This window comes from Oncorhynchus clarkii, chromosome 7, assembly GCF_045791955.1.
Source record: "Oncorhynchus clarkii lewisi isolate Uvic-CL-2024 chromosome 7, UVic_Ocla_1.0, whole genome shotgun sequence".
In the NCBI taxonomy this organism is placed as follows: Eukaryota; Metazoa; Chordata; class Actinopteri; order Salmoniformes; family Salmonidae; genus Oncorhynchus; species Oncorhynchus clarkii.
The window spans coordinates 19,447,018-19,467,684 of record NC_092153.1 but is presented as its reverse complement, the minus strand read 5'-3'; the positions used below and the strand labels follow the sequence as shown (position 1 = coordinate 19,467,684).

The window sequence follows — 20,667 nt, the reverse complement described above, 5'->3', positions numbered from 1 at the left end:
TAAAGCCATGACATCATTTTCTAGAGTTTTCCAAGCTGTTTAAAGGCAGAGTCAACTTAGTGTATGTAAACTTCTGACCCACTGGAATTGTAATACAGTGAATTATAAGTGAAATAATCTGTCTGTAAACAATTGTTGGAAAAATTACTTGTGTCATGCACAAAAGTAGATGTCCTAACCGACTTTGCAAAACTATCATTTTAAACAAGAAATTTGTGGAGTGGTTGAAAAACGAGTTTTAATGACTCCAACCTAAGTGTATGTAAACTTCCGACTTCAACTGAATAAACCATTCTCACATCAGCACGATGGCCATCTGCACGACTCGTGCACTAACACGTGACTGTCAAACAAACACAATACACCCAGAGACACATCTCATTTGTTTTTCTACTTCATAGCTTGAAAGAGATGGCATTGAACATGCTGCACCAATTAAACCAAGTTGGTAACAGTGCATTCATAACGCTGTTGTACTGTATGTTTTGGTATATACTTGAGTACCCCAAAGTGCCTAATAGTAATTTATCTCATTGGCTTTATAGTGATAGGCTTTTTTTCAAATAATCCTTCTTATGTCTTCTTTGTTTCTCCCATTTCATTTGATTTGGGGGTTTCTGTTTGTGGGATGCCAATGCAGATATTATACCATGCAGTTCTGAATTTGTCGGTCCCTGCGCTAAATCCATTATGGGCCAAGCCACTCTTTCAGTGTTACGGTAATGACCGAATCACCATTGTTACGTAATGACGGAATCATTTTCACAATTGGGAGAAGGATGCAATCTAAAATGGTCAGGGTAACGTTAGTCCACAGTTCCAGTTTACTGACCCCACAAGTCCTGCTCATAGTCCCAAAACCCACAGGAAAACATAAATGCTAATGTGTAACTCCAGCCACTGAAATTGAGATTTAGTTCTGCAGAGAACCCCTCTGAATAAATTATATCGGATTTTTTTCCTCTTTCTCTTTTTTTTACAGGCCTCCTGACACACTTTCTGCTCATTCATCAACAGCATAGTGAGTGAGAGGGAGGAGGGATGGTTCTGCATCAAAAGACTGCCTCGGTGACTGGGGGAATTACATCCCTCTCTTCGGTGTGTGTTTGATGAGGCCTTTCTGTTTTAAGAACTCAATGACACACTTCAGCTGGGTATTAGCCTACTTTCTCATCTTTCTTGTGTTGTCTTCTATTCAGACCTGGGTTCAAATACTATTTGAGTTTTCAAATACTTGCAGTGCTCGTTTCAGTCTGCCTGGAGTGCCAGATGGGCGGCGTTAGCACTTTTGCAACTATTCTATTGGTTCCATTGCACCAGGTAAACTCAATCAAGACCATATCAGAGATAATTTCCAAAAGTATTTGAACCCAGGTCTGGTTCTCTTTGACATACAGACAAACTGCTGGATTTTTCCTCTTACTGTGTATACTGTACATTACCTAGTACGTCAGAAGTTATGTCCTAGTTCATGTATTGTATCAGTCGTACACTTGAATATAACTGCAACAACTTTTAAGGTTGACTTTCAACTTCAAAGGATGCTACCGTCACGGTGCGTCTTCTGTTGCAAAATAACATCCTCTTACATAAGAACATCCTGACGAGGGAAACGTGACGAAGCCTGAAGCTCTATGGATTTGGAGAGGAGAGTCTTGTCCAATGTCTCCCAATGATACCCACTCAATAAATATTTTTTTTGTGGCAGTGAGAAGAGAAGACAAGATTGTGGAGGTCGTGTGTTTGGATACTGGGTAACGTTGGAGGCTTGGCCACAACTGCCCCTGACTGATTAAAGGTAGAGGAACGTGTCTCTGGGCCTGAATGTACTGTATAATCTAAATAATGACTTACTCTTTAGCAATACAATGCTGGCTTATTCAAGAATCCATTCCACACAAAAAAAAAAAAACTAAGAGTGGACCTTTACCGAATTCGAAGTATGGTTTGGCTGCCTTAGTTTCAATGGGAAGAGGATGCATTAGTGTTTTATAAGTTAAAGCTGCACAATGCAGAAATTGCTCCACCATTTTCTGGTTGAAAAAAGTTGAATAGTTCCTCTAATTTCTGTTTGACAAAGCAAGTAAGTATATGTTTTTATTTTCCATAACCAAAAATATTGTATTTTCAGCTGTTTGAAGCTGGTGTACAAAACTGAAAGTAAAAGACATAAAAACTTAAAGCAAAGACAGGAAGCATAGAAATGGCACACATAGAACTTCTTAGATTTTATGTCGTTTTTATGTCTTTTACTTTCTTTTACTTTTTCGTTCAGTGAGTGACAGATCTATAACTCGGGTCGGGTCTCCCAGAAAGTTACATATTGCAACTTTAAATGACTGTGGTTTCTGCCAAGGATGCCATGTAACCGTCACTACCTTTGGTATACTGACTTTTCTCAACTCATGTAGATGAAGAATCCATTCTGCTGCCCGGTAAGGATATATTAGTAGTTTGAAAGCCACTGTATTTCTGAAAGCTGTGCTGCCCTACATTTCCCCCCACGTGGGTCAGCCCCCTAGTAATTTGAGTTCAACAAATGAGCTTAAGCCCCTCGCCATGTGAATGACAGCTAGCAAGAGGCATAATGCACACACAGGAAAGAGAGAGAGAGAGAGAGAGAGAGAGAGAGAGAGAGAGAGAGAGAGAGAGAGAGAGAGAGAGAGAGAGAGAGAGAGAGAGAGAGAGAGAGAGAGAGAGAGAGAGAGACAGAGAGACAGAGAGAGAGAGAGAGAGAGAGAGAGAGAGAGAGAGAGAGAGAGAGAGCAATGACGTTGCTGAATCTGTGATCTACTAAGCAATTTTCTGGGACCTTTTGGCTCGTGAGTGCTACTTTCAGAACTACTGGCTAAAAAGTCAACTAAAGTACCGAAAAAGTTCCTTTTTCACTCAGTGTAAGGTGTTACTTGTAAGATGTACTTTTAGGATAGGGCTTACTGGTATGAATCTTGTAAAAGTCGCATGATAATTTAAGCTTTGGACATTTCTGTTGAAGTCTTTGGTGGCTTTTTTAATGGATACGTTCTAAAAGGGACAGCTGGCATGTTTAAGGACAGAATTCAAAGGAGAGGTTTACAATTTAGTTGCTGCCAATCAAGAGTGAATGGGGGAGCTTGACTCATAATGGAAAACTGATCATTCTTCAAAGTAGACAAGAGAACAATGATCCATGCCAGCTTACCCTGTCATTTCTTAGGCAAGTGATACATGCCTTTTCAGTATCCAGTACAGTTCGCAGTATAGATTTCTCGGAGATTCCGCTCAACATTAACCTTGAATCACCAGGCCTTTCCTCAATGAAAGCATACATATTTCTCCACCAGCTCCATCCAAAATTGTTCATTCTGTACATTCATCCCGTTTCTCCAATCTCCTGTGAGTCTTTAAACAGCATTACGGCAGATTGATTGGTGACTTCGCCTGGATCAGCATGTTTGAACCGAGCAGCACTCAGAGTGAGCACTGTAGCGGGCTTCCATTTGTTTCCCCCGTGACAGAAGCAATATCTATCCTGTAGACTCATTAGAAGACAGGGAACAGAGTGAGTAGCAGCTGGGCTCAGGGGAGAAGAGGAGTGGAGGAGAGGGATTGGGGGGAAGACATTTCTTGCAGCACATGCCTTGAGATGGTTTAATGTTAGCCCTTTGCTGATAGCACCTTGGCCCCATCTATTAGCCATTGAGGGTTTATTTATGGGTGTCTCTGAGGCTGTAGTCGCTGTGATAGACAGTGTGGGGGAGTGAGAATAGCTCTGTCTTGGTATCACCGGATCTTTGAGTTGATCTCTGTACCCACCGGGAGAGAGCTATGTCTCAGCTCAAGTGAATAGGCCCAATGAGACTCTGACACTGTCCTAACATGGACACCACATGTATTGTCTACCAAATGTATGTAATAGTAACCAAGACACACAGCCAAAAGCTGGAACACAATGTACATGCAGTCAATTAAACCTGAAAGGTGAAAGGTGTTCCAGCTTTCCAAAGCCGGACAAATAAAGAGGAGTTATTTTGATGCTCTTACAAGACATACTGTACATTCAACCTGGTCTCAGAGCATTTCGTATTATCCTGTACGTAAATCCGCAAACTCAGTTTAGTATGATATGTTACGTTTCACATGGTATGTAATTAATTTGTGGATGTCCATGACCCATTTAGTATGATGTGTTGCGTATTACAATTTGTATTATATGTTTTGAAGTTTCAAAATGTACATTATGTTACGTATTTGCAAAACGTATGATGTGTTACCGAATTCTAGCTAGGTGGCTAATGTTGTCTAGCTGGCTAACATCAGCTAGGCTAGGGGTTAGGAGTTAGGGTTAAGGTTCAGGTTATGTTTAGAAGTTAGGTTAAAGGGTTAGGGTTAGGGGAAGGGTTAGCTAACATGCTAAGTAGCTGCAAAGTAGCTAAAAAGTACTAAGAAGCTGAAAAGTTGCTAATGAGCTAAAGTTGTCCACGATGAGATTCGAACTCGTTTGCTATAAGTCCAAGTTATACGCCCAGCCATCCACCCCGACCAACCACCCTACTTTTGTTTCTGCCATAAGTAACCATCTGCCTTACGTAACCATACGAAATGTAACATATCGTACTATTTTGATAGTCCAGGATGAACATTGACTATGTTACGTCTGTATATGCAATTCTCTGAAACAGTAAACAAACTGGAGTTTCACTCCCTCTGCTGTACACTCAAGGTACATGTGTAGTGTGTGCCTGCCTGCCTACCTCCTTTCTAACTGTCAACCACATTCATACCATCAGGACCTTAATTAAAAGAGAACCATACCCAGTAATTATGAAATGTTCTCTAACTATATCTAGCTAATTAAAGTATTACAAATGATCTACTAATGAATACCAAGTCATTGAATCCATTAGGTGACATTATGTGTATGTTTGGACATTTCGGTAGATTCAGCTATGGGATAATTACACATTTAATTAATAGCAATAACAGACGGAGGAAACCTGCAGTTGAAATACATGACATGATGACCTAGGAAGCTATTAAAGCATTTCATTGGTTCGTACACGGTCTCTAGACAACTGCTGACATATGTGTGTGTACAGTAATGCAGCCAGAGTTCCCAGCATTCATTTTCTAAGCAATCTCCTCTCACAGTAATTATATTTATTTGGAGGCTGCTATTATTCAGAGGAAAACGCTTTCAACCTTGCAAGAGCCAAGAGAGGGTGTCTTTGTCATGGCGTACATCTCAAATGGCACCTTATTCCCTGTCTAGTGCACTACTTTTGACCAGGGCCGATAGGTGCACTATGTAGGGAATAGGGTGCCAATTGGTATGCACATAAGGTACTAGCCGCTGGACAGAAAAAAGAAATACACTCATCTTTTGTTGGGTTTTCTAAAGTCCAGTTACCTTGTCATGTTGCCAGGTAACTGCAGCCACGTGCGGTGGGTTTGTGTCAAATACATGGTTAATGGCATTCCTGGGCACTGAAACAGGGCAGACGCCCTGTGAAATGACTTGAAGCATCACAGATACGTGTACCCACACACATACACACAACTGCACGCATGCACTTGGCGTAATAAACACACAGAAAAAAATACTAGAGCCTACAAAACCCAGAAACATATCTCTACACCTTAATAACCCTAATGTCTTCTCCTCTTCCCCCTCTCTTTTAACCTGCTGATGTTGGATAATAGGAGGGCTCTTAGCAAAGATGTCTGAACTACTTAGCTAATACAACTTCCTGTATGTAATCCTTTATTATAAAGCAATGGGATTAATGTAAGGCTTATTTCAATATCCCATGTGTAGTCATGATTCACTGTATTTGATGTGTTCACCAAAAAAGAAATCAATTGTGAGTAAAAGGAAGACTAGACATAAGTCAATAACAAAGCTAATCCCCTTTATCCTCGCTGCAACAGCACAACAGATACAGTTGTAACATGCTTAGGCCAATAACATGCAATCTCCAAATCAACTTTTGTCAGAATTCTCACTTCTGTACTGCACTAACAATACGTTATGTGTCTTTAGGGGAATCCAGGAATGTGCTTTAATGCGATCTGACAGTCATTGGATTATACATACTTTACAGAAAAGGATAGATTTCCCTGGATGGACATTCAGGCTTTAATTTGGTTCACCGAGAGGTAGGTCCAGTTTTGAACTGCTGTGAGTAGAGATATCCGTCCCAGCTCTGTGAATCTTCAACCGGGCATGAGTCTGCCCGACAGCTACCTGGGAGAATCCAGAACCTAAAATCTCCATATTTAAGTTACCTTGATTCTGTCCACTCCTTTCCCTGTTGAGCTTGGTGATATTTCAATCACAGACACCCACTTACCAAAAGCCAATGTTTCTTGACCCTTCACAGTATACCATTGGGGTCTCTTTACTGAAATTTCCAACAATGTTAAAGCTGGAATCCTTAATTGAAACAATTATAAAGTGCCTCCCCCCTCCCCACTGTGTTTTTGGTAAAAGAAAAAGCTGAGGGATGGGGCCTGAGAAATCGAACCAGTCTCAAATTCAATGCGAGAGCTATGGTTATGATATCAAAATGATAGTTTCAACCATGTTTTTAAGCTATATGGTGTTTGGTTACATTTACATTGGAGTAAAACAAGCTTATATTTTGTGTTCTGATGGGATATAACAGTTGAACTTAGCTCATGAGGATTCTAGCTTTAAACCACCTAATTGAAAAAGGTACGCCTAGTTGTTACTATTCAGTGCAACATGCAAAGTGCCATACAGACACATTTCATTCCACTGCTTTCTGTTTATATACAGTCTCCCTCTTCATGCCCTTACAGGAGGGCTGCTTAGCGAGGACTAGCCATCTCTTTTGCCTGAAGCATTGCCGAGCGAACTCGGATGGAAAACCATTTTGGGGTAGGCTTTGTAAGTACCTTGAGAGCGTTGGGTGCCTCTGTAGTGCTCCGACGGTTTGGATCCAACTCTTGCGTTTAGCTCTGTGGGTGTGATGCGGCTCTCGTTTGCAGTACAAATGTAGAACGCGGGCTCTCCTACATGAAGGGTATCTGAAGAAGTTATTGCCATGGGCAGTGTAATGTTCATCTTATCATCTTATGAAAAGAACTGCAGGTAAACCATGAGTCAACACAGGCCAGTCTAGTGTATCTATCTGCATGGGTTATCATGATTCATTGGAGGGTAGCATCACTCACTGTCCCACCTACGCAGCTAAAAAAGGACCCTGATTGAAGAACCCAGTTTGTAATGGATACACATGGAAACAATAATAGCCTGGAGAAAACAAACAGTAATCAGATCACTGGCTCACCGGAACACATTAAAACAAGTGAGAAATGTGAACGTCATGGAATACCCAGTAAAATGTTCACATCCTAGGTACAATAGCATTTTATATATTTGTGAAATCATTTTGTTCAAGCAGGACTCCCACTGAGATGAAGAAGAACACCTGGTGTTCCAGTGTGTCTTGTCTATGCCTACAAGGATAAATGAAACAAATCTTCTTGAAAGTTGCATGCATAATCTCACACAGCATCATGACACTCTACACTTTGGTTCCAGTACACCAAATGCATGAAGCATATCAAGATTTTGCTCAGCAGTATGATGTCCTTGCAGTGTTCCAAGCAGACCTGGATTCAAATACTATTTTGAATCTTTCAAATCCTTGTTGTCTGTCTGGATTGCCAGATGGGCGGGGTTTGTTATTGTGCTTCTATTCTATTGGTTCCATTACACAGAGGAAACTCAATCAAGCCCAGATAATATATTTGAAATGACTTCAAATAGTATTTAAACCCTGGTCTGGTTTCAGTAAGCTCGCCTGATTTGTTTCAAATGAGGAGAGCTGTTTAACTACAGCATTTGTACTGATCAGCATGATGTAAGCAGCTGAGTCAGCTTGTTAGCCAAGGCTAAATGGCTGCCATGAGCACTAAACTTGGTCAGACATCACTGGTCTCAGTTGTAAGGCAGTCAGCATTCAGTAGCCTCAGGGGTGAGAGTGGTATATCTATTAAACTGTAAAAGCAACGTATGTGGGTGGCTCTTGGAGCCGTCTAAGACAAGCAGACCCAGCTCTGCTGCCGACCTGCCTGTGACCCACAGGTCATAGAGCCTCTGGGCAGAGCACTCTGTTGTAATGATGGGCTATGAAATGTCTCACTGTGTTCACGTATCTGGATAACTGTGCACTCATCTAATCCATCCACCATCTTGTATTTCTTACATAAAAGGGCAGCTATGAAGGCATCCTGGAGATGTTGATCAGTGAAGGTATTCAGCTGTTGCATGTTTGCATCTGGGCCCCAGCATGTTTGCGTGAGTGCCCTCCTCAGATGGCCCCAAACTCCCAGCGGAGGGAGTTAGTCTCAGGTGCCTATAAGATCTCGTGGGTTCTGACCCCCAATCCCCTCTTTCCCTAGATGATTTATATGCACACAGTTCTCTTATAATCAGGTGAGACAAAACTGGCCTGGAATAGAAACCTGCTCACACTGTAGCTGTATGGGACCGGGTTGGTCACCCCTGTTGCATGTTGTCAATGTTTTACATACATTTTCAGACAAGGACACCTTTACTAATTGGTGTGATTATGGTGACTCCCTGTGGTCATGTATGAATACTGCAAGTTAAAGTAAGAATCAATTCCTCTCAAACTCACACACGTGTTGCGGTCATGAAGCTATTGCTTTACTTTTGATATGTGGCAACAATCCAACAGTTCCAAATGTAACAGCAACTGTAAATGTTGCTCTAATATTTGCTGTGTTGTTTGTAAATGTTCTCTTCTCTATTTGGTCTGATTGGATAGCTATAATCTACTGCTCAGTTACTCCCATTGTATTTGTAGTACACATGAGCCTAGATAGACCATATCTTGCACAGCCTGCATTGGATATAATTTACAACTGTCTTAGTCTAATTAAAGACTGAAACAGCCGTTTCAGTCTCTCCCTCCTTCTCTCTCTCCCTTTCTCCTTTAATGGCCAAACACACATTTCACTAACAAGCACTAGCAGGGAAAGAAAATAGAAGGAAAATAGAAGTTGATTGGGTCCTCTGGGTTTGTTTTGGAACTCTCACTCCACGGTGGTAGGAGCCAAAGGGGCCTAATGTATTCTCTATGAAATCAGGGCCTCATACATTCCTAATATCCCCAATGTTTTCTAACAAGGTCTCTCCTTACCAACGCTTACAGCAGGGATCATCAACTAGATTAAGCCGCGGGCCGATTTATTCTTGACTGGATTGTCTGTGGGCCACGTGGGAATACTTTGGAACAATCAATTGCAGATAATTTCCTGGTGCTTTTAGTCTTATGTCTAACAATGAAAATTGTACATAAAAAAAAATATTTTAAAAAGTGTTTTGGCTCAGAAAACTTGGGGTGCCAAATAAAAACAACCCGCAGTCCAAATTCGGTCCGCGGGCCGCCATTTAGGGAGCCCTGGTTTACAGTTACAGCAGCCAATCCAATGAGTCCTGATATACTATAAACCAAGAGTACTACTAAGTAGGCCTATCTGTCCAAGTGCAAAGTCCCACAACCCAAAATGGGGAAATAGCTATTTTGCCGAAATCTACGGTTGGATTATAGCGAACAGTGTGTGTGCGTGTAGGCTTCTGACCGTCCGTCTCTGCCTCTCGGAATAACTATTGAGTTTTTTGCACCACCTAGTGGTCAAATGTTTTATATTCCACAGTAGAGTAGAATGCCCAATTCCAATTCGACCACTAGCACCTATTTCCTAGCCTATACACGGTCTTGTCTACAGTCAAATCTGATGAGATTGGATAGGTATTAAGAATAAGATGACATCTTATATTTTCACTGTATTGTTTAGATTCACCCAATATATTTCAGCTCTTCAGGGATGAAGGAAGTATAGTGGGTAGGAGTAGATTTGGAATTCGGAGGCATTGCGTCACAAGTCAAAGAGCCCTCTGTGTTTCCACTCACTCGACGTTTCCTATCGAAAGTAGTTTTGCTTCATTTGAAGCGTAAATGGACGTTTTATTGTACGTCCCAGCGTGTATATTTAATCTACTTCACCTGAATGCTGTCCATTAAAAAGTAAAATCAAGTTACGAAATAGCTAAATACACGATTGTTGACTTTTCACTTGCTGGCTAGCTCCGCCAGCTGAGTCTAACGTCAAGATGGACCAGGCAGCGAGCCGATACCAAGTGGTGAGCCAAAACAATCGACATTGCCATCTGTTTGGGAACTCTAACTAGTATAAACAACCTATTTACAATATTACTTGGTGTCAGCCTAGACTATACATGTTTAAATTGACGGCTTGTATAATCAAACGGATGTTCCTCGTGCCTATCACTTCCGCATTATTCAGCAGCAGATCAACAATAGCTACAGTAGCTAACCTAGCTAAACGTTAGCTAGCAAGTTCCAATTCAATTTGAGTCGTTAATCATCCACATGACAGCACTTTATCACTTAGTTAACTCCGCTTGTATTGGTTTTCTGAACGGATAAGTAACTTGGCTAGCTAGCAAACGTTAGTTCGCTATATGTCAGCAAGTGCCATGTAAGCTAACCCAGGCTGGACTTCAATTATATGCAGCCATTTGTGGCAACACTATCAAATAAGCTACCTCGCTCAAGTATAGTTAGAGCCCCCAAAACACGTCCATAATACAAGCAATGTTCCATGACATCTCTGTAGTGCTCAATAATTGGCTTTCCATGAGAACAATATACACTCCCCCCACAAAGAAGATGGCATTCGTAGTTACATAATAATGGTCAGAAAAACAAGGTGGTTCGGTTATTGTTCAAGCCAGTTTGCTAGGTAGTTATTAGCTATTTCAGCAGTGGTGGGGGAGGCGGTTTGAGGCCGCCCTCTTGGCCGCAGAGACATGTTGCTGTTTTAATTCAAAATACTTCCAATTCTTCACAATTTACCATGGAGCAGATAGCTTTAAAACTGTAAAATATTCTAATTTCTATACATTTTGCCATGGGGCTGATAGAAAATGTGCAGTTTAAAAGTACATTTTCTGCAATTCTCACATTTTGGCATGGTTTATACTGTGTTCTTCTTGTGCTGTCCGAGTGACTCAAAACAACATGCCATGACATTTGTTTTATTTGTATTCCCCCAGTCTAGTTTTCATTTTGGTGGTTGTTAGTGCTCAAAGATGGTCTTACAAACAAATATATAGCTCTGTTATGTTCTCTACATACATTATTTCTGGTCTTAGTCATTTAAGTTTACACTGAAAATGAACATCCCCCAATATATTTTCACAAAAAAAATATATATATATATATATATATATATATATATATATATATATATATATATATATATATATATATAAAAAGATAGAAATTACAAAAAATAAATACATGCATTATATATACTGAACAAAAATTGAAACGCAACATGTCAAGTGTTTCATGAGCTGAAATGAAAGATCCCAGAAATGTTCCATATGCACAAATGTGTTTACATCCCGGTTAGTGAGCATTTCTCCTTTGCCAAGATAATCCATCCACCTGACAGGTTTTGCATATCAAGAAGCGGATTAAACAGCATGAACATTACACAGGTGCACCTCGTGCTGGGGACAATGAAAGGGCACTCTAAAAGGTGCAGTTTTGTCACACAACACAATGCCACAGATGTCTCAAGTTTTGAAAGTGTGCAATTGGCATGCTGACTGCAGGAATGTCCACCAGAGAATTGAACGTTAATTTCTCTACCAAAAGCCACCACCAACGTCGTTTTAGAGAATTTGGCAGTGCGTCCAACTGGCATCACAACCGCAGACCACGTGTATGGTGTCGTATGGGTGAGCGGTTTGCTGATGTCAACGTTGAGAACAGAGTGCCCCATGGTAGTGGTGGGGTTATGGTATGGGCAGACATAAGCTACAGACAATGAACACAATTGCATTTTATCAGCAACAATTTGAATGCACACAAATACAGTGACAAGATCCTGAGGCCCATTGTGAGGTCAATTTTTATTAAAGGTATCTGTGACCAACATGCATATCTGTATCCCCAGTCATACAGATATCCATAGATTAGGGCCTAATTTATTTAAAATGACTGATTTCCTCCATATGAACTGTAACTCAGTAAAATCAGTGAAGTAGTGTTTGCTCTTTTTGTTCAGTGTATATATATTATAAAAAAAATACAAAATTGGAGTGGAGGTTGTCATTTAGAAGTGGCGGCCCACCGCTTCTAAATTAATATAGAGGAAACACTGGGGTTCTAGAGTAGGATGGGTAATGGATAGGGGAACAGTGTTCAACCTACCTTTCTACTTGGCGATACTTCCATAATTATCGATTTGGTAGGCACCGGTGTCTTATAAACACCTTTTTCCAGTTTCAGGTGGAACTCCGATAACGAGGAAATATTCAGAAAGATATTGAATCCACTTTTTGTGCCAATTGAAAAATGACTCTTACATGTGTGTAAATATTTGTTTGGGTCGTGTTGTGTGACGCGCTGTCATCTAATTCACTTGGCCTCTAGCACCAGCTTTAGCTATGCTGCTGGAGGTTTGCTATTGCTCGGATGTCTAGTTGTCAATGTGAATGCCGTGTATCCAAGGCTAGGGTCACTTCTGGTTTAGTCCTGTATCGGCCCATCACTCTCGAAAGCAGACATTTTTTACTTTCATAGTCGTTATCATGCCATGTGTATTTAGGTTATCAATAATTACTTCCACAGACTGATTTGATATGGGATAAGTTAATTAGGCAGTTGTTGTAAGCCATTTAATAATGTTGCCTACTGGCCTTAAAAGTCCAAATGCCCACTGCTGCACTATGCTGGAATGCTTGCTAACGTCAGACATACCATGGTATGCCTTACCTTTTTTGCTTTTTTCGAAGTGCAAAACTTTTTCAGCCACAGCCGTGCTATTTTCGATCCTGCCTCTGCACTTTCCTCGGTCGCTAGGCAACTGTGGATTTGCCTCTGTGTCATCTCTTTCAGGTTTTGAGGGTAGCCTGTATTTAGATGCGTCATACAGGCTGTTTTATAATGTAAACTCCCCAACCATCCTTGTTATTTGTGTACACTCATTCTGAACAGGTCTTTAAACATGTAGGCCTAACCTAACTATTTGGACTTTTATCCAACACGTATGCTAGATAACCTTTAGGAGTTCTTGTTTAGGCCTTGATGTGCCGATGGTGAAAACTCATTCACCCCTGGCCAATTATGCAGTTGTTTAGCTCTTGCATAACTGGTGTCCTTGACACCGGATAGCATCGCACTCACTCATTCTCCTGGCTTTGCACATTGACCCCGCAGTGCATAGAGTGCTGCTGGACATGATGCCAAACTACAGCTAAGCCACAAGTTAAACGCTGGTCTGTTGACCTACGCAAACGCCAAGTGAGCCTCAAGTGAGCTGCAAGACTAAAGCAACATTTGGCACTGCTGCCACACTGATCAAGGCTTAGGCTATGCATCCGCTTAAGCTACATCATTTGTCATTGGCCAGATATAAGGCTGTGCTGTCTTCTCTATAACATTACGGTCACCCTTCTGTTTCCCATGACCATGTTGTCTTCCAACTGGATGCTATGCTGGAAATTAGCCTAGATCACATGTTGTTTTGGATGTCTTCAGTGCCCTTAGCACTGGAATCAAATGTTGCCTACTTAGTTTATTACAAAACACCAGATGATCTTTCAGTGTTGGGCCATGACCATATCTCTCCAAGCGTCTCAGTTTACAGGGCTTCCCTCTCCTTCCTCACCTTTGACATTCTGTGTCGTGAACTTGTGACGTTGGTTTTTTTTGATGTGATACTTAACTCCTCTCTACCCCCCCCCCCCGCCCCCCCTTCTCTCTCAGTTTGAGAATGATGAAGACGACTCCTGTGAGCCCTCCACCAGCGCCCAGCAGCCGTGCACCTCGGCCCAGGCCAACTCGTCCTCCCAGGCCTGCCCTGTCCCAGTAGCCCTGGGGGGGGATGCAGAGGCCCCACCTCCCCCGTATGCCAGCATCGCCCTGGGAGCCACCGCTGCCATGCCTGGTACAGAACCAAAGACTCCATATACTGTCTGTTTGGCTCTTTTTCTGTGTCTCACTTTGTCTTTCTGCCCCTTTCTCCATCTCATTCTCTTGTAGCGTCTGTAGCTCTCATGTAGTTCTTTCAAACACGTTGGAACCAGCTAGTTGCCCTAAGTAGAGGCCGATAATTCACACTCCTGGAATTAAGCCAATGTGATTTCCTTATTTGATTGAATTGATTCCGAATCTGATTTGTTGTGGTCTAATTGGCCATGTCTCTTTCCTGTGGTCCCCCAGTAGAGAGCAGTTGTTACCCAAGTGATTTCCCCATGCCGCCTCCCTACAGCGTGGCCACCTCTCTTCCCACCTACGACGAGGCAGAGAAAGCCAAAGCTGCAGCCATGGTACTCTCTGCTGTGGAGGTGATACCAGGGGTAGGACACACACACAGACACGTGTTTGAGTATGGGATGTTTACCCATGAAAACAGGATTATTCTGCTGGAATGCTGTAAGAAAAACTTCAATGCTGCTATTAACTACCCAGTGTAACAACATATTTCAGGATCAAAACAACTTTGATAGCTATATTGTCCAAGTCATAGCTACAACAGTATTTACAGTATGTTAGCTCTATTTTATGTAGGTCTAGTAAAAATGCCCATTGAGCCTTATTTCTGCTTTCTCAACAACTCTAAAAGAGAAGGAAATGTCGACACACAACAGTACTATACCGCCCATCTTCTTATTCATTGGGATGACTGAGCTATTGCAACGTTTCTGCAGAAGAGATGGATGAGTTGTTTTCCTGTCCCATTTCTCTTAAACAGGAGGATGACTTCCCTCCAAGGGATGACTTCAGTGATGTCGACCAGTTGAGGGTGGGGAACGATGGCATTTTCATGCTGGCCTTTTTCAGTAAGTGGATCTGTTGTTTTTGCACGAACCCCCCCCCCCCCCCCCCTGATTCTTCAGTGAGTTGACAAGCACAAATAGCCTCTTTCACTGAGCGGACTGGCCCATTTCAGTCTGATTATGGAAACGTAACAAAAGTTTGCTTGGATGAAAATGTGAGTAAGCAATTGAAGGTGTTTTCTATGGATTCACCACAAGGTGGCAACAGTCACTAATTGAAGACAACATGATCTGTTCCTCCAATAGGAATGGGAGGTGGGAAAGGTTAGCAATATTCTCTGGCTGCACTCTGTCTTTAAGTAGAAGGACATCCAATTTGTGATATACTGAAAAGTATACTCAACAGAAATGTTAGTCAACCTTGAGAGTGGTGTCTATTTGTCTGTGCTTGTAACTGCACGCTTTCTTATTTATTTATTTTTTTACCCCTTTTTCTCCCCAATTTCGTGGTATCCAATTGTTTAGTAGCTACTATCTTGTCTCATCGCTACAACTCCCGTACGGGCTCAGGAGAGACGAAGGTTGAAAGTCATGCGTCCTCCGATACACAACCCAACCAAGCCGCACTGCTTCTTAACACAGCGCGCATCCAACCTGGAAGCCAGCCGCACCAATGTGTCGGAGGAAACACCGTGCACCTTGGTTAGCGCGCACTGCGCCTGGCCCGCCACAAGAGTCGCTGGTGCGCGATGAGACAAGGATATCCCTACCGGCCAAGCCCTCCCTAACCCGGATGACGCTAGGCCAATTGTGCGTCGCCCCACGGACCTCCCAGTCGCGGCCGGTTACGACAGAGCCTGGGCGCAAACCCAGTACAGCGCACTTAACCACTGCACCACCCGGAAGGCCCCTTAATTGCATGCTTTCTTCCGTCTCCAAACAGTGGCCTTCCTGTTCAATTGGATTGGGTTTTGCCTGTCATTCTGCCTGACCAACACCATCGCCGGCCGATACGGGGCCATCTGCGGCTTTGGCCTCTCTCTCATCAAGTGGATTCTCATCGTCAGAGTAAGTGCAGTATTGGGTTAAAGGGGCCTAATCAATGTATCTAAAACAACGTACAGAGTTGATTTCAATATGGGACAGGACATACAGTCCACCACTTTAAAAGCAGCCCATACAAAGTGTCTACTTCAAACATCAATGTTACAAATGGTTTACTTTAAATTAACAAGCTGGCTAGCAGTATCCTGCTTAATCCAGACAATTCTGTGCACGTAATTGCGGCAGGTAGCCTAGCGGTAAAGAGCGTTGGGCCAGTAACCAAAAGGTCGCTGGTTCAAATCCCCAAGCCGACTAGGAGAAACTTCTGCCAGTGTGCCTTTGAGCAAGGCACTTAACCCTAATTGCTTTGGATAAGAGCGTCTGCTAAATTACTAAAATGTAAAAAAAATAATTAAATGCTTCACTTAGCTAGCATGTTAATGACTTGAATGTTACAAAATAAATGTCAAGTATGTTCAGTATATCACTGCATATCCCAGGCATGGCTTGTGCAGTAGGAAGCAGATGCTTGCTAAGGCTTGTTAGCCCTAGATGTGAGGAGGACGCCCTTAAGAGCAGGAACCCAGTGTGATCTCTGTGCTCTGGGCATCAATCAAAGCCCTGTACAATTTCCACATGTAGAAGCAACACACTGGTGGGCATAGAGTTATTAACCCCGGGCTTTCATCATTGATCTGGTGCACACAGCTACTCCCACTAGATGTTGTGCAATACTAGGCTATACAGGAGTTTAGGCCTTTATCTGAGCAGTGCCAAATTGAAGGCCTGGTTTCCTGAGACTGGGCTTATTTTTTTTTTCCTGGAAACCGGCCCATAGTCTCAATTAGGACACCCAACATTCGAGGAATTGAGGCTTGAGGTGGCCTAATCCTAGCGCATGTGCATTTCTGCCATGGTGATTCTGATCATCTGCATGTGCTTATAGTAACTGATTGTCATTCAAAAGTATTCTCATGATGGTAGGACATGCTGAATTTCCATTTCCTGTAAATTCTACTTTCCCACAGTTCTCGGACTACTTTACTGGATACTTCAATGGGCAGTACTGGCTCTGGTGGATTTTCCTAGTCCTCGGTAAGTTTACTGATCTGCATCGCAAGTGCTGCATTCTTCAACTAGCCAAATGCTGAGGAATTAAGCTGTACTAATATATCCACCTAGAATGATGTACACCAATGCCATCTGTTGGCTGAAATGATGTACTACTAATCTTCCCACAGTAAAGTGAATTCCTTGACCTTGGATGAATAGTGGTGTTTTTTTTACTAATGATTTCGAATCCCTTCCTCAGGTCTCCTGCTTTTCTTCAGAGGGTTCGTGAACTACCTGAAAGTGCGCAACATGTCTGAAAGCATGGCTGCCTCGCACAGAACACGCTTCTTCTTCCTGTACTGAGGTAAAACATCTATATTTTTAATTGAACCTTTATTTAACTAGGCAAGTCAGTTAAGAACAAATTCTTATTTACAATGACGGCCTACCCCGGACAAACCCGGACGACACTTGCACGCCTCTTGCACTGAGATGCAGTGTCTTAGATCACTTCGCCACTCGGGAGCCCAACTACTAATGAAGACCTTAGTACACAGTCACCGCATACTAACATGTATAGTAGATATTTTCATATAAAGACATGCATATAAATGAAGTTATTGTTTATGAAATAATACTATATCTTGTTGTTCCAATTTGTCTTTCTGTAAATGGCATGTTGTAATATCTGCTACCCGTAGTCTGCGAATTCTACAACAGTTGCGCTTTCAGAATTATTTTCCCACTTCCTTTGCTCCAGGTTGTCGCTCCAAACATTCCTCCTTAATGTGAAATTCCCTGAGGATTTGCGAGCCTTTTCTCGAATGACCAGGACAAAAAAAAACACAGTGAAAAGACGTGAGGAAGAAAAGAACCAGTGCGTCATTACAGCTGAGAAAGTCTGGCGTCTTTCATTAAAAGCAAAAACAGCTGACTCGTCTCTTTTTCAGAAAGTCCATACAATACAGATTAACTCAGCTAAATATACCCTGTGTGTTTCTGATATTTCCACCGGCTTTGTTTGGCTCTGTCGATTTCAATTGCCTTCCTGATCTAACCCCTGTAATGGTCCCACCCTGCTTAATATCCCAAGTCTTGTACAGTGAATACACCTTAACAGGGGGGGGGAGGGTAGTATTGTGCAATGTAGTAGCTGGGTCTACCTGTTGTGGACGTTTGTGGAAAAGCACACACAAGAAGATGGAAGAAAACAGTATGCAGCCAAGAGGTCTTATGCAGTTGTGTCCTTACCTGAACTGGATATCTGCTCCTAATGAGGAGGATGATAATGAAATGGTTAGTCTAGAGCTCTATCGGGAGTGTCAATATTACAATTTGAATTGTATCCCTTAATTTTAATCCCTGTATTTAATTGTCTTTGGTATAAAAATATGTTATTTGATGAAACTCATGACTTTTTTTATTGTGAAATGATTGAACTGTATCACAGCTTATGCCAATTTATATGTGCAACCTCTTTCTCCATCAGTTGTGAATTGCTTACTTGTCATAGTGCGTATACTGATCTCTGTCAGTCCAATTTTGAACTGGAATTTGTGTTTATCCCAAAAAAGGATATCTGCCTTTTGCACTTTTTTTTTTTTTTTTTTCAAAAAATTTAATTTTCATTAAGTTGATTATTGCAATTAGCCTGAACTGTGACATTTTAAAGTATTGTCGCCTTTAATGCTTGAATGAAGCCTTTGTCATTTTGTTTCTGTTACACAGAAGCCTCATCAGCAATATCGAAAAACGTAACTTAAATGCACGATTATTCTGGCCAAGTTGGTTATAATAGTATTCAGCTAAAGCAACGTTATTAATATTCTATTTGTATGTTTGTAAAACAGCCAAACAATTTTTGTCAGAAATGATGGTACTCAGAGATGATGATGCGTGCTTGTTAACCCTTTAACCTGAAGTCTTGCAAAATGCCAATAAAGTTCCAAATGCACCCTGTGACTGCCTCATGTTAGAATTAATTTGATGTTGAATAGGCCTATCGTGTGCTATTGTGAGCCCTGGAGGATGTTGAATAGCCTCTCTTATTTAGAGCTGTGTCTGAAAACGCTACTAGCCGTTAAATCCTTGCTTCTGTCCTTGTTTCCTCAATTGCTCTCAAAGCACATTGGAGGACAGGATACAAGGTCCCTCCCTCAAACCTCTTCCTCCATTGGTCTTTGAGAGGAATTGAGAAACGGCCCATGACTGATTCTCTCTAAACCCTCAGAGGTTATAGTTTGGTTGTTGGTTTCGTTAGATGGCGTACATTTACCTCACTCTGGCATTTGTCCAACCAAATATGTTTTATCGAAATGACAAAGTATAAACCTCTTCCTGAAAAGCTCATTGTTTGCCATACAGAGGCCTGCTTTTACTGAATGCATGTGGGTTTTATTTGTTCTTTCTTTGGCTGTCCCCAATCCAGCCTCTTTATAAACTGTTAATGAGTGACCCATTTACAGAACTCCCTTCCGGTTGGCAAATGTTCTCTATTATAAGGCACTTTTTTTTCTCCCTTTTTATCAGGCCGGGATAGCTTAGGCCCTACTTCTCACAACCTCAATACTTATCCACCTCCTCCCTCCCTCCCTCCATCCACCCTTTAACTAGAGCGATTTGGAAGAGAGGCCAGGGCACAAAGTAAACTCTGTCACACGCACAGGCCCAGAGGGAACAGTGCTGACAATTGCTGTCGGCAGCATATCTGAGGTCTCGTTAGCCTATAGCTCCTTACGGCCAAACTAAGCATGCGCCTGCCCTGCTGCTACAGGTTCCCCGCTTCCCGGCCCGTTGTGGACGCTACCGGGGCTTTAAGTCAACACTCTCCTCACTCTCTGAAGGGTGATCAAGCTGAGCTCTTAGAATCAGTTGACTCAAAGATGACAACTCCCTCCAGGGGACAGGAGAGAGCGAGCGGGGAACTGAGTTGAAACTAAATAGTAGACAGTAATAGGGTTGCTGTGTGTGCTTCCTGATGGCTTTGGAAGTCGGTGTGTATAGGTGTAAATAATCGTGTGTGGTGTGGATGCATAATGTGTACTAGTGAGTTTCATACATTCTATGTTGCTGATTTCTATGTTTGTGCCTGCATACATGAGGATTTGTGTGTGTGCGTCTGTGAATGTGTCTGATGTATTAGCACACTCGCAATAAGCATGTTGCCAAGAAACGGCGGGATATGTAATCTCAGCAGCACAAGGCTGCTACAGCTTTCAAGTGGGCACAAAACATTGTGGAGGGTGTGGAGGGAAGAGTGGCTTGGCTCACCTGTTGGTTTGGCAGATACACTCTTGTCTCTTTACATCAGAGTAAAGTAACCACAATTAGAGCCTTGGGCTCTCTGCTGTGTGTGGAGGGTTCTGGAAGGATTTCCTAAATGCATGCCTGCCCGTCTTCAGTCAAAGCGGGTTATGGTTCTTTGTTATCGTCATACAGGCATGCTAGAATTCTCATGCATACTGACTACTTCAAATTGGGTTGTTGCATTTCACTGTGTACACATTTAGCTAATTAGTACAAGATCAGGAAATATTTCTTCTCACTGAATGAACTGACGTCAAGTGATGCTCATAAAGAATTGCACTTTTTGTGGCCGTTACCAAGCACATTTCCAACTGCAATCAAATCCAAAGGACTTACGTATTGTATGTCTGTGTGCGTTCGTGCGTATGCATAGCAATCCAGGCAGGTCTAAATCTACATAGAAACCCTTG

At 42.1% G+C, this 20,667-nt stretch overlaps 1 protein-coding gene across 2 annotated transcripts; it reads left to right on the top strand.

The window, feature by feature from the left end:
* Positions 1–9,898: 9,898 nt before the first annotated feature.
* Positions 9,899–18,910, top strand: LOC139413004 (NEDD4 family-interacting protein 2-like). 2 transcript variants are annotated; one of them, XM_071159964.1, is made up of 8 exons: positions 9,899–10,180; positions 13,842–14,022; positions 14,298–14,434; positions 14,830–14,917; positions 15,798–15,922; positions 16,927–16,993; positions 17,211–17,315; positions 17,712–18,910. In XM_071159964.1, exons 1-7 carry the CDS (start codon positions 10,151–10,153, stop codon positions 17,312–17,314), a joined length of 732 nt encoding a protein of 243 aa, XP_071016065.1. In that variant the 5' UTR covers positions 9,899–10,150; the 3' UTR covers position 17,315; positions 17,712–18,910. The 2 variants fall into 2 exon arrangements, with proteins under 2 accessions (XP_071016065.1, XP_071016066.1); XM_071159965.1 differs by having other exon boundaries at positions 9,916–10,180; positions 14,301–14,434.
* Positions 18,911–20,667: the final 1,757 nt, after the last annotated feature.